The sequence below is a fragment of the Hemicordylus capensis genome, chromosome 4, assembly GCF_027244095.1.
Source record: "Hemicordylus capensis ecotype Gifberg chromosome 4, rHemCap1.1.pri, whole genome shotgun sequence".
Classification (NCBI taxonomy): domain Eukaryota; kingdom Metazoa; phylum Chordata; class Lepidosauria; order Squamata; family Cordylidae; genus Hemicordylus; species Hemicordylus capensis.
Window position 1 is genome coordinate 162,162,073 of NC_069660.1, and position 13,954 is coordinate 162,176,026.

The window sequence follows — 13,954 nt, forward strand, 5'->3', positions numbered from 1 at the left end:
AAAATGTGCCCTTTGAAAAGAGAAAGAGGAACTTATCTTAGATACTTCTACTTAGAGATTTGAAAGTGTGACCTATGTGGCACCCTGGAAAAAGTTCATCACATAGATAATGAACCTTGATATTTGGTTAGCTGACTAAGGTGAAGAAATATGCTTTTCCTCATGCAATATTCAGCAACTTTGCTCATGCTGCACACAAAATGCTGTTAACAAGGAAGTAGCTATCTCTCTATATAAAAGGCTAAGGATGTATGTGGCATGCCCTGCCTACACAGTGCTTTACCAATTGGAAGTAACAGAGCAGAAGCACCATGGTGACTGGGCAGCAGGGATTCCATATGCAGGTAGGGAGGAGGAGTCTGTGATGGTTAAGGTCAGTTGGAATGCAACTGTTACTGGTAAGAAGATGTGCTTGATTATAGAGGAGAGGAGAATCTGTATCTATATATAGATAGTGGGCATGGGTCTGCCAAGACAGGTCTGCCACTGTGCGAATTAGATGAGGAAACAAGATCTGTAAACTTGGGGGGGGGGGAGGGAGGAGAAGGACAGAGGGAAAGAGAGAGCGGAGGAGAGAGAAAGAAGGAAGGGTGAGGACGGGAGGGGAACGAGTGGCCATGACAGCAGCAGTGAGGAAGGGCCTGGCCAACCACCATCACTTCTCAGGGTTACCGAGGACATTGGCGGAGGGGAGGAGGCGGGAGGGAGGAAGGGAGGTGAGGGACGGGCCTGGGCCTGTCAGCATCCTGAGGGGAATGAGTGGCCATAGCGATGGTGGCAGCAAGGAAAGGCCCATTCAAGTGCCACTGCTGCTCCTTCTGCGGGGAAGACCAGGAGCAGGGCTTGGGGTGAGGAGGTCTCAGGGGTTAAGGGGGTTGTGGCTTGACCAATTGGTGCCAGCTAAGGGTGTGCACGGAACCGTGGAGCTGTGTTCTGGCACTGGGGTGGGGGGTTACTTTAAGGCGCGGGAGGGTTTACTTACCCCTCCCGCCGCTTTCCCCCCTCCGGGGCCCGTATTTCATGGAATAATTGTTCTTACTATTTCCTCGAGCGCCCCTTCTCCGGTGCTCTGCTGCAGCGATTGCAAAGTGCAGCAAAGCGGGAGAAGGGGCGGCAGGAAGATATCCTGCCACTCCGTTTACTTAAGAAAGTACTTGCGCGTGCACACAAAAGGCTTCTTAAAGCCTTTTTGCACTTTATGCCATGACGCCAAACAGAGGAAGGGACGGCAGGGAGGTATCCTGCCGCCCCATGACTAAAACAATCGCTGCAGCAGAGCGCCGGAGAAGGGGCGCTCGAGGAAATAGTAAGAACAATTATTCCATGAAATACGGTCACTAGAGGGGGGAAAGCAGCGGGAGGGATAAGTAAACCCTCCCGCGCCCTTAAGGGGACCCCCCACCCTGAAACAACCGAATCCAAACCGCCCAGGTCCGGACCGGTCTGGAGGCCTGTAGAATGGCCTCCAGATCGGTCCGGGCACATCACCAGTGCCAGCAACGCTGCAGCCGTGACCCAGAGGGATGGGAGGGATGGAGCAACGGGATGGAGGAATGAGGGAGATTGGGGCATTCGTTTCACTTACCGTGAAGGCTCCTTCTTGATGCTGGAGCCGAGGACATCTCTCATTGGGTTATCGTGTCCACGTGCTCCCAGGCAGGACTAATCAAAATTAGTTACTAGGCTTAAGAGCCCCAGATGGATAACCCCACCCAGTTCTTTTAGGCCAAATGTGCAAACAGCACAGAAGTAAGTAGTATACAACCAGCGTTAAAACACAGCCAGCGTTAAAACACACACACACACACACATATATAACAAAGAAGATAGAGGAACCCCAGAAACCTCTGGAACTATTAGCTGTACTCTTGTAATATGCTCAAGTTTCCCGTGGAGTAGACCAGGACACTGCCTGGGAGGGCCGAGATGTCCTCGGCTCCAGCATCAAGAAGGAGCCTTCACGGTAAGTGAAACCAATGCTCCGTTCTCTGATGCCTGCAGCCAAGGACATCTCTCACTGGGACATACCAAAGCCCTGGCCAAAACTCTCTGGGAGGGAGTGTCCGTGCCTACTCCGGGGGAAGAACCTGTTGAAGCACTCTGCGTCCAAATGCAGCTTGAGAAGACGCATATAGATCAATTTTATAGTGCTTCGTAAATGTTGACGGAGCCTTCCAATTCGCGGCCCTGCATATTGCATGCACTGGCGCGTTGGTTGAGAAGGCCGCAGATGTGGACGGGAAGCAGCTTGTCTTTTTAAGGTATTAGCCTTGAGCCCTTTGTCTAAGCCATCTTGTAAAAATGCAAGGAGATCTTTAATGGACGCTGTCCCCTGAGGTATGGAATGCCTTGCTGACCATCAAAGAAATGCTCTCCATGTATACTGATATATACGCTTGGTGGACTCCCTTGTGGAAGATAACATGGTGGTTAGAACACTTCTCGAACAGCCGAACTTACTTAAAATTCCCCGCTCAGTCTCCAGGAGGCTAGTTGAAACCAGCCTGGATCGTGATGTTCTATGGGACCTTGAAGTAGAAGGTCTGTTGACACCGGGAGGAACCACGGTTCCTGTATGGCCAAGTGATGTAACTCCACAAACCATGGTCTCCTGGGCCAGTAAGGAGCTACTAGGATGACCTGAACCTTGAGCAAGTGCACTCTGCGAAGAAAGCGGGCCAAGAACAGAGTTGGTGGGAAGGCATACAGCAGTTCCTGAGGCCATCTCGCTGCTAGGGCATCCGCCCCTTCTGCTTGTGGGCAGGGGAAGCGGGTGAAGAACTTGGTGAGCTGTGCGTTCAGTGCTGAGGCAAACAGGTCGACTCTCGGAGTGCCGAAGCGTCATGTGATCATCCGAAAGACTCTCCTGTTGAGTGCCCACTCCCCGCGTAGGAGCTGCTCTCGACTCAGCCAGTCCGCTATCGAGTTGAGATCCCCTTGTACATGGTGGGCTATGAGTGAGGCCAGGTGAACCTCCGCCCAATCCAGTATCAGTGATGCTTCAGCCTGAAGAGATTGAGACCTGGTCCCCCCCGTCTGTTTATGTGGGCCTTCGCCGTCATGTTGTCTGTTCTAATCAACACGTGGGAACTTGTGATCAGGTCCTAGAATGCCAACAAGGCAAGACAGATGGCCCTCAGCTCCAACCAATTGATGCTGTGTACACTCTCGGCTTGCGACCACCGGCCTTGGGCTGTTCTGTGGTGACAATGTGCCCCCCAGCTGGTCTTGCTGGCATCGGTTGTGATCAGAATCCGGGCCGGGTCGATGAACTCCTTGCCTCTTTGAGTGTTGGAATCCAGGAGCCACCACTGCAGGGACGTTAGTATGTCCTGAGGAACGAGGATGGTTATGATGACTTTCTTCGAAATGGGTTCCCTGAATGTTAGAAGGAACCATTGTAGCGGTCGCAGATGAAATCTGGCCCACGATACGGTGTCCAGCGTGGCCACCATTAGGCCGAGGAGACGTGCCAACAACAGGAGCTTGGCTTGACAAGCATTCAGCACCTCCCATATTTCTTCCCCGAGGTTCTTGATCCGGTCGTCTGGTAGGAAGAGACAGTCCCTTCGTGTGTCTATTAGGACGCCCAGATGTTGCATCCTGGTGGAAGGTTGCAGGTGACTTTTTTCTACGTTTACTAGGAATCCGTGTTGTTCTAATGTGTGAAGAGTTAGATGAAGGTCTCTTGTGGCAGACAGTTCCGAGGGAAACCTTAAAAGCAGGTTGTCGAGATAACAAAAAACATGAACTCCCTGTAGTCTTAGATGTGCGATCACAGGTGCCAGCACCTTGGTGAAAATTCTTGGGGCTGAGGAGAGACCAAACGGCAGTGCTTTGTATTGATAATGTACTCCGCTGTATTTGAAGCGCAGGAGATGACGACTTTCCGGATCTATGGGAATGTGTAAGCAAGCTTCCTTTAGATCTATGGAAGCTAAGAGGTCCAGATGTTGTAACACCTCTGTTATGGTGCGAAGAGATTCCATGAGAAATCTGCGTTTGGGAACCACTGATTCAAAAACTTCAGATCCAGAACAGCTCTGAGGGATTTGTCCTTTTTGGGAACCGTGAAGATTATGGAATAGATTCCCTGTCCCTGTTGATTGACAGGCACCAATTCTATAGCCACTATATCTTTTAAGTGGTGAATAGCGCCCAGAAGGCCAACATGCTTGATAGGCCAACGTGACCTTGGGGTTGGTAGAAATCTGCTGGGTGGTAAGGAAGTGAGTTCTATCTTGTAGCCCCACTGCACTGTTGACAGAACCCACAAGTACATAGTTGTTTCCTGCCATTTTTGAAAGAAGGCTGACAGGCGGCCCCCAGAGACCCTGCTGGAGAGTCACTGCTGTTTTTGAGACTTGGGTTGATTGGCAAAGGCCTGTCTGCCCTGGCTGAAGGGCCTAGCGCCTCGCTGTCTGCCCCATTGGGGTCGCTGGAATCTCGAATCCCTGTCTCTCCCTCGAAAGGAGAGTCGGAAGGATCGAAAGGGCTGGTACTGGAACTGAAAAGTCCTTCTTAGAGGACGTTCCTGTTTACATGTGGTGGATGGAAGAGGCATGGTCTTACGTTTGTCCTTAGACTCTACTAACACCTCTTTAAGGGCCTCCTCCCCAAAGAGTTTAACCCTATCAAAGGGAGCAGAGGCCAAATTGGCCCTGGAATTCGCATCCACAGGCCAATGTTTTAGTCACAAGTTACGGCATCCCATGACTGTGGCTGTGGAAGCCCCGGATGAAACTCTTATAGCATCTAGGGTTGCATCAGAGACAAAGGCTTTGCGCCTTTTGAATCTTTATGAGTTGGTGCCTTAAATTAAACACATCTGTAGGGGGGTCCTGAATAAGGTCATCTAACCAAACTATAGAAGCCTGCGACAACACTGAGGCCGCCACCGAGGCCCTAATGGCCAGAGAAGAGGCCTCATTAGCCCTTTTGAAAGAAGCTTCCAGTTTTTAATCATTCTGATCTTTCAGGGCTGATTCCCCATCCTTCGGTAGTAAAGCCCCATTTAGAAGGGCAACCACCGGGGCATATGTTAAGGGTACTTTAAACATGTCCATAGCCTTTTGTTGGAATGAGTAGTACTTATTGGCCACTGCCAATGATCTACGACTAGAGGAGGGGAGTAGCCACTCCTCCCTAACCGTATCAGACAGGAGTTCTGGGAGAGGTAACAGCAACTCCTTACTCTTCAGTTTAGGAAACACCAGTGAGCCCTTAGTAGGTGGAACCGCCTCAGTGGCCACAGGTGTTTGAAGGTCTAATGCATTCATGGCTCTAGACATGAGGGGATTCAAATCCACTTGAGAAAATAATCTTTGAGATATTGTGGATGCAGGATTGTCCTGGTCATCCGACCATTCTCCCTCTTCTTTGTCAAATGGGTCTAAAGGTAATTCCGGCCGCGGGTTAGGAATAGGGATCGGTGATGGAACCACAGAATTAGGAATTGGAGCCACAGGATTTGGTATAACAACAGGTACCCCCGGATCTGGAATATCTAACGGTACCGCATCTGCTCTTGAAGGAGTCGGGGATATCGGCATGACAAGGTGAACGGGCTCACTTGGGGAAGCCGGAGGTAGGGGGTTACTAGGAAGAGTAAGTCATGAGGTGGACTGAAGAGCGGTCATGAGGTGGACTCAGGTTGCGCCTCTCAGAATTGGGCATATAAACACATTCCCTGGACCTTTTCTTAGACTTCTTCCCTTTTTTAACCACCTCCCTAAGAGACACAGAAAAGGTCTCTTTAATCCAGTCCTGCCATGTAGTTGGCATATCCAAAGGGAGACTAATGGCCTGAGGAGGTACATTCTGAACAGGTTGAGGGACATTTACTGGGGGGTAATTTACTGGAGGTCCCTGGCTAGCCGCGACAAGGAGGAATCTCACCGGTCTTTCTGCTGTGGAGCCAGCTCCCTGACGGTCAGTGGAAGAAACGTGGCTTGGAAGAGCGGCGACTCCCAGGATTCCTGCCGAAATTGTCGAGCCGCCATTTGCAGAAGCCGTTGCAGAGCCACTAGAGGGTGCGGCAGCAGAAGCTGTACGGCTCGGCTCTCTGAGCTCTGGAATGGGCGGGAACGAGACCGAGGTCTGGCCAGCACCATCCAGGATTGCATCTCCCCTTGCTCTCGCCACAGTTGGCGTTGTGCGGGTGAGCAGGGATGGGCCCGATCCAGCGACCATGCCCATAGCACTTGAGGGACCCGATCCGGCATCCCTCAGCAAATCCTCCTCATTCCGTGCAGCTGCTAATGGCGGCGATATGGGGGGCGAACCCGGTGCTCGAGAGGCGAACGGGAAGCCCTCCGTTTGTCCTCCCCTGGGCACTAAAATGCATCTAATAGCCTGGCGATGCTCCATTGTGCAGGGAAACAGAGAAACGACAGTTGAGGAGGATAGCAAAAAGAGTGGGAAAGAAAGTGGTGTTTTGTTTTTTTAAGGTTGTTTGTTTTAAAACTAAGTAAAAACTAAGTAAGGAATAGAGCAAAAGTCCAAGTACAATGAGAAATATCACAAAGAAATAAGAAAGAGACAAACAAGATTTGCAAGAGCAATACGAACAATCTCTGCCTAGGAGCGACTGCAGGACTAAAAGAACTGGGCGTCCAGGGCTCTTAAGCCTAGTAACGAATTTTGATTAGTCCTGCCTGGGAGCACGTGGACACGATAACCCAATGAGAGATGTCCTCGACTCCAGGCATCAGAGAAGGAAGCAACAGGATGGAGGATGAACAGGAGCGTGGCTCAGGTGAGTGTGGAGAGATCTCTGAGGTGAGGGGGCTGTGGCAGGGAGAGCAATAAGTACTAGTGCACAGATACTCTGCGCAAGTAAAGCTAGCTAATCTTTAATTGCTTACCCATGCTATTAGTTGCTTCAAATAAAAATATTTTAAGAGTCTAGAAAATCCTCTTCCCTCCCAAGAGGAAATGTCTACTGGGCTTTATATCCTTTGGTACAAGAAGTTTATATTAGGGAGGTGGGCAATTGACTTTTGTTAATGGGGCAGAAAACTTGTCCAGTAAAAGAGTAATTGGTTTGGCAGACTGTAGAAGGGCAGTGTTATCAGATTCACCCCTTGGACTGACTGAGCATATGCCAAAGATTTGAGGCAGTCAGAGTCACATGTAAACAGAACGCTTTATGTACTGAAACCATATTGCCTGGAGAGTTGTCATGTCCTAAAATTTTAGCGAAGTAAAATCTGTGCTAAACCCTCATTTTTAAACAAGCTTAAAACGGGACTATTTTCTTCCCCCTGCAGGGATCCTCAGTGAAACAGTCACAATGGAGGAAGATATTTATTCTATTTCTTTTGTCTCCTGCATATATTTCCACCCTAATACTATTTTCTGCAACAGGACGAATTAGGAGGAGGGAACAAAACCACAAATTGCTTGAACGGCTCTCTGAAATTCACAGCTCCTGTTATTTTCTTACCACAAGTTAACTCCCATAAGAGATGTACACCTAGGAAAGTTGGGCAGGCTGCTGAAATGCTCAGTTGTGGTATTCTCTTATATTCACTGTTTAAAAGCAAGTACCGCAAGCTTCTGAGACAAAGGCCTGGAAGGATCACTGCTGAATCCAGCTTTTCCAATAACTGCCTGATAATTTTGGGGAACATTCACACCACCTGTCCAATTCCCATCCCCTTTTAATTTCAATTCCTTTCAGATATACATATTCGATTACAACTAAATTCTAGCTATCCAGCGCTGGTATTTGGTTTCTCTTAGTAGCCATTCTATTTTGTTTCCTACCTTTGGGGTTGTTCCAAACTCTGGAGCAGACACAGATATCATTGTTCCTATTTCATTACCAAGTTCAGCAGTGGTTTTGGCTTCTTTAGAGGTAATAGGATCTGGGCTTCTGATTGCGGTAGGACTGGATTTTTCTTGTCCCTCCGAGTCACCTTGCTGAGCCTCTTTTACTTTTTTATTCTTTAATGATCGCTCTTTCCCAATTGGACCAGGCTTATACTCTTTGCTTTCTACTGGACTCATATCTGGAAGCTAAACATCATGTTTAAAAATTTCAACATGGACATTTAAGCACACTGAATTCGACAAGTAGGAATGAGAATATCAACAGCAAATTTATTGGGGGGGCTGGGGTTGGCTAGAGATATGAAAGAAACATCTTCAAACGCAGTCTAGATCTAAAAGCCCCAGGATTAAGAGTCCATTAGGCTTCAACAAATGGAAGTTAATGTATGTAAAATACACACAACTTATGTTGTTTTGAACATGTGTAACTAGCATCTGCCACTAATTTAGCATTTTAATGTGCTGAATACGGAGCAGCATGACGAGGTCTGATTTTTGCTATTTGGGTATCCCTACAGAGCCATGCAACTCTTCTCCCTCCTTTAAAAACAAACAAGACCCCACTTCTTCTCCCCCCACATCCCATCAGTATAATATTGTTTCTTCCTCTCTGCTTCCAGAAAGACTTGAGAACATTTTGGAGGATTGTGGCGTCCAGTTCCAATGGGAACTCCTCTAAGCTGGGGTGTTACATCTTGGCAGACACCTGGATGACACATTTTAAGACCTTATATCTGGCCAGTTACAGCAGAGACACACTCCTTCCATTTCATTTGGACTCTCTCCCAACCTGGTCCCTGGTCACCACCCAAGAAATTGTTAGCTTAGTGTCCCAGTTAAAACGAGACAAGGCACCTTGATTAGATCTGATCCCTGCAGAGCTATTAAAAGCAAATACTGATTGGTGGGCTTGCATACTGGAAGAATGGAATATGGCTGTTATTGTAAAAGACTGAAAGAGCAGAAATGGCAAATTACTGGGAGTAGGGTTGAGCAGGTTAGGACCTATAAGTATTTAAGTTTATTTTTTAATGTAAATAGGACATGTAGTGCACAATGCGAACATGCTGAAGCAAGTGCTCAGAGGAGTGCATCTGCTATACTAAAGTTTTTCCACACTGAAGGGGGACATTTTATCTCAGTGGCTATTAAGGTGTATCAGGCCAAAATATTGGCACAAATGTTATATGGGGTCCAGATCTGTTCCACCTGTAACTTCAAACCTATGGAAGTGGTCCAGTCTAGATTCCTTTGTGCAATATTTAAGAACATAAGAACAGCCCCGCTGGATCAGGCCCAAGGCCCATCTAGTCCAGCATCCCATCTCACACAGTGGCCCACCAGATGTGCCTCGAATGCCATCCTATGCCTAGAAGCAGGTCTAACCAGAGCTGAGGCCAAGGAATGGCTCCACACATCTAACTACTGGCTCAAATTACATTTCTGTCATCAGGGCCTTGCCACCTGCTCCCCCCCCCACCCCCCGGGGGCTGAAAGATGAGTTCTACTCTAACTGGTGCAAGAGCCACTATGATAAATTGGGTAGATATGACTTCTCTCCACAATATTTAATTTCATTGGGACATGATGCTGCCAAAGAAATTATTAAACATCTATTTATGCGGTTGCTAAGAGTCGACACCAACTTGACGGCACTCAATCAATCAATCAATAGATATGAAGAAGAAAGTTGATCTAAGTTCTGTGGCCCCTAGTAGTATTCCAGACGGCTTCCCAAACTACCCTCAGCCAGCTGTGTACCTCACAAATTTGACCACTCTAAATCAGAGGAGAGCTTTCTTGCTGGTGCGGTTTAATGCCCTGCCTTTTGCCATTTTAGATGGCAGATATAATAAAATACCACTCAGGAACTGGCTATGTCCATGCGGTTCAGGCAATATTGAAACCATTTCACGTTCTTCTATATTGTTCATATTATAGAGACATTCGTATTGCCTGGATTGAACCCCTTTTTAAAAATACGCCAGGTCAATCGGCATATATGTAATATAGCCACTATAGCTGGGGTAGCAAGATTCTGTGCAGCAGCTTGTAAACTGAGATGGGAGCAACTGACTTAATTATAATTGAGATCTCTGTTCACTTGGATGTTCTATTATCTAGCTCTGTTGTGTTGGTCTTATTTTGTTATTTTTATTTGCTGATTGCTGGTCATTGACCGTAATACATTCATTCATTCTTCCTTCCCAACAAGGTTACATAATTACATTTTGGGGGTGGGGGGACTGGCACTCACTGGTACCAAAATGCCATCTTGTACAAGTACTTCTGTAATTCATAGGTGTAGGAAAGTTCCACATACTTTTTGTGCTTTTATAGGTCCTGCCCGAGGCTGCTTCTGCCTTTGCTCTTTGGGTTCAAGCAGCTTCTCTGAAGGCTTCTCCGAAACTGGGCCAACTTCATTGTCACTTCCACTAGATGCTGGAGCTCCAAACTGAATAGTTTCTATTCCTAGCTCAATTCCACTTTCCTGTCCAGCTGCTGTTCCCTAGTAAAAATACCAGGAATTTGACTTTTAAGCAAACTTTCGATCTATAGTGCTACATTTAATGTAATTCAACTGATACAGGTAAATTTAAGGTTATGAACATAAAAAAGGTAAAACTGTATATTAATCAGATTTTATTTATAACAGTTCTTTGTTATAAGATGCAACATCTCTAAGCTAGGTCACTGGCAATATTGGCAGATTAAGTCAATATTTGTTTTCACTAAAATAAAAATAGCTATTTGAGACCTCTTTAACTAGTGAATATACATTTTGCTCACTTTACTTTCAGTCACTGGCAAATTACAAATCTGAGTATACTTCATGGATTGTTTTCTTTATGTCTGCTCCCTACCTCTGGAGATGCAGGTGATCCAAATGATGTCAAAGGCTTGTTCCATGCACTCACTGAAGGAGGCTGTGGGGGGCTGATGGGTCCCACTAAAAGTCCAGAGAAAAAAAGGGGAATATTTGATAGTAAAGGTGCTGATCTCAAAGCAACTAGTCTACACACATATTTTACTTATTACATGTATATGCCACCTAATAAAGCTCTCTAGGTGGGTCACAAACCAATTAAAACAGAAATTAAAATGAAAACCAGTTAGTTAAAACTACAATAAAAATACTTGGTTAAAATATGTGTATTCTCCCTTGAAGACACAAGTCAGAGGCAAAAGGCTGCTTACTAAAGATTCCTAATATTTTTGGTACTTGGTATGGAAGGATAAAGGAAGGATGAAGGGAAAGGTGATTAATTACTTTGGGTCAAAGAACATATTAATGGAGATCCATATGCTAGCAACTCGGCAACATTATTGCTCCCAGAGAGATTTTCAGGTTATCTTCAGTCTCCTCTCATATAGCAGATGCCAATGCAAAAAAGCTAAAGGCTCAAGAGGCTGACACTGCGAGCAGAGCAAATAGGTTTCTTCTCAGAGCCAAAACGCCTATTCTGGAAACACTTCCTGAGATTAAACACAGGATAGAAGAGAACCAACACACCCAAAGAACTCTGCTTACATTTTTTAGAGATGTCATTGAGGACTGCAGTGGGTGGCACTTTATTATCCCATAATTCAGTCCCTACAGCATTATGAGATGGTGTGTTCTGAAGAGTTTTGCTTGCTGCTGCATACTCTGTGCTGTTGCTTGTTGAACAGGTTGCCTGCGTTTGTGGCTGAACTGAAGTCTGTGGACTTGGGATCTGAGACACACACTGCAATGGGAGCTGAGGCTGAGCCTGGACCTGAATCTGTTGAGCAGCTGCGGCGGCGGCGGCGGCTGCTGCTGTTGCCTGCTGCTGCTTTTTGGCAAATCTAGGTGGCAGTTTGGAATTTGGGCCTCTTCCTTTTTCATTTGAACTCTTTTTGTTCCAGACCTAAGAATAAAAGAAAAGTTAGGAGGCTGAATATTGGTGTTTCACATGTTATGCTCATAACAAGTGTCTCTGATGTGAGGGAGCTCCCTTAAGTATTCTGTATTTCCACGGCACAACAGACTTTCAATGTTGGGCTTTAGTTTACAACAACTGAGGCAATATGAGGGGCTTATAAAATCACAAGTGGTATGAAGGAACACACACACACACACACACACACACACACACACACACACTTACTTTCAACAGTCATCCACTGAAAATTACAGAAAACAAATTTAGAACAAAGCAACCCCCCCAACATTTTTGAAAACACATTGCCATTATGATGTCCACTACAGAAATCACTAGATTATTAAGTGCATACAGTAAAACCTCATTACTACTACCACAAGTAACAGAACTGCAAATAATGAGTCATTTAGGGTTATGGGGAAAGGGGGGCTAGGTTCCAGTGTAAAAAAATTTAGAAGCTCCCAAACGACCCACAACTTACTGTGGCGTGCTCTGTGGATCCCCCATGTGCCCAAGAATGCCCCCCAAAGGACAGAATGCCCTCCCCACCACAAACTGGGGAAAATGGCAGGAAAAAGTCCAAGTCCACAAAATGGATTCCAGAAGCGACTACCACAGCCACTTCCGGTCCTCTAGGAAATGCAGAAACGTGGGTTCTAACCCTTTAGCATCCACGGATACTGGAAACAGGTGTCTATTAGACACCCTGTGGATATGCAGAACCGCGGACAACAAGGTTCTCCTGTATACAGAAGACAAGCATATCAATAAGCTCTAGATATGCTTATCAATAATAAGATAGGGAATATATGGGGGACAATAGCCATGAAGTGCAATCACTTTTTTCAAAGCCAGTATAACTGCCACCATCAGATGAGGATGTGAATTCACATCATATCCTGGTTGCAAACTCCTCTGAGGCACTTAGTTGAACACAGTCACCTAACAGAATGCGGAGCCAGGCAAGGCATTGATCTGACCCAGCAAGGCAATTATTATGGCTTACAAATAGTCACATTGGGAAATCTGCTATGAACAAGTAACAGATGCTGCTCACAGCTAAAATGCCAAAGGTACACTGACTGTTCTTCCAAAGACAGTGTTATGTCTAAACATGTTCTATATATTAATTTCTGAAAAGGGAAATTTGATCCTGAAGAATAAGGGCTGAAATGCATTTTAATAGAGTTTTTATTATGCAATCATCACCTAAAGCTTTGTCATTTTTTAAGAGTCTGTTTTATCCCTACCCCACAATGGATTCTCTCAACATAGCTTCAAAGAGCATGAATGCATCACATTTGCTTGTTCTGCATTAGTCCAAATACAAAAAGGGCATTACAATTCAGAATCCTTTAGCAGGGACTTCAGGGTGTGTAAATAACGGAGGTGCAGAGAAATAAAATTTGGTGACACAAGAAGCAATTCAAGTCAATGCTTCTTTGAAAAGAAAAATCTTGTTGCTTCATACATAAGTCAATAGGAACTACCCACACATAACTGTGGGCATGAGTGCATCATATATGCACAGATGTTTAAAAATCTGTCCAAAAAAATCTGTCCTAAAAAAGGAATAATATACACAATCTTAAACCTGCACTGTTTGCTCTTCCTTCTTCCTGCGTTCTTCATCTTGCAAACGTTTTTGTTGCTTTTTTGACACCACTTCAGTAAAACCATCATTGTTCAAGTTAGAGTGAGAATCTTCAACTACTGTCACTTCAGGATGGTCATCAATAATGACAACACCTGCAATGAAGATCCAAATTTTAGACGACATATATCCGACCAGGATTTACATCAATTAAATCATCACCAATCTGGTTGATAGAAAGAGGACCATCAGTACATACTTGCATAGTTGTTAAGGTCAAACTGAGCGATTGCATCCACTTTTTCCTTGGGTTTCTTTGGGCCAGTTTTGGGCTCTTCTCGCTTCTTGTTGTTGACATCCTTAGAGCCCTTTAGTGCAGCAGCACTGCTCCCACTTTCTTCCTGATGTAAACTGCTGCTGACCGGCTCAGCACTAATCACAACTGGGGCCTGTTCTTCAAATGGTCTGTACCGGGGGAAAAGACCCAAAGCAACAAATCATTAGAGGCATCACAGCCATTTTTTTAGGTGGGTGGGTGGGGAAACATGATGCTATATAGCACTTTACTGAACATGGCTCGGACTTTAGTTGAAATAATGTGTTTCATCTGGTGTACCAT

The 13,954-nt window shown here is 45.8% G+C and overlaps 1 protein-coding gene across 8 annotated transcripts in view; it reads right to left on the minus strand.

The window, feature by feature from the left end:
- The window catches only part of PRRC2C (proline rich coiled-coil 2C), a 115,757-nt gene that overhangs the window by 38,791 nt on the left and 63,012 nt on the right, over positions 1–13,954 (minus strand). For all 8 annotated transcript variants that reach the window (XM_053313514.1, XM_053313518.1, XM_053313516.1 and 5 more), the window contains exons 17-22: positions 13,595–13,800; positions 13,336–13,490; positions 11,369–11,726; positions 10,701–10,786; positions 10,160–10,345; positions 7,771–8,022 (exon numbers count right to left, since the gene is read on the minus strand). In XM_053313514.1, the coding sequence (XP_053169489.1) occupies positions 7,771–8,022; positions 10,160–10,345; positions 10,701–10,786; positions 11,369–11,726; positions 13,336–13,490; positions 13,595–13,800 (1,243 nt within the window). The remainder of the gene's footprint in view (positions 1–7,770; positions 8,023–10,159; positions 10,346–10,700; positions 10,787–11,368; positions 11,727–13,335; positions 13,491–13,594; positions 13,801–13,954) is intronic.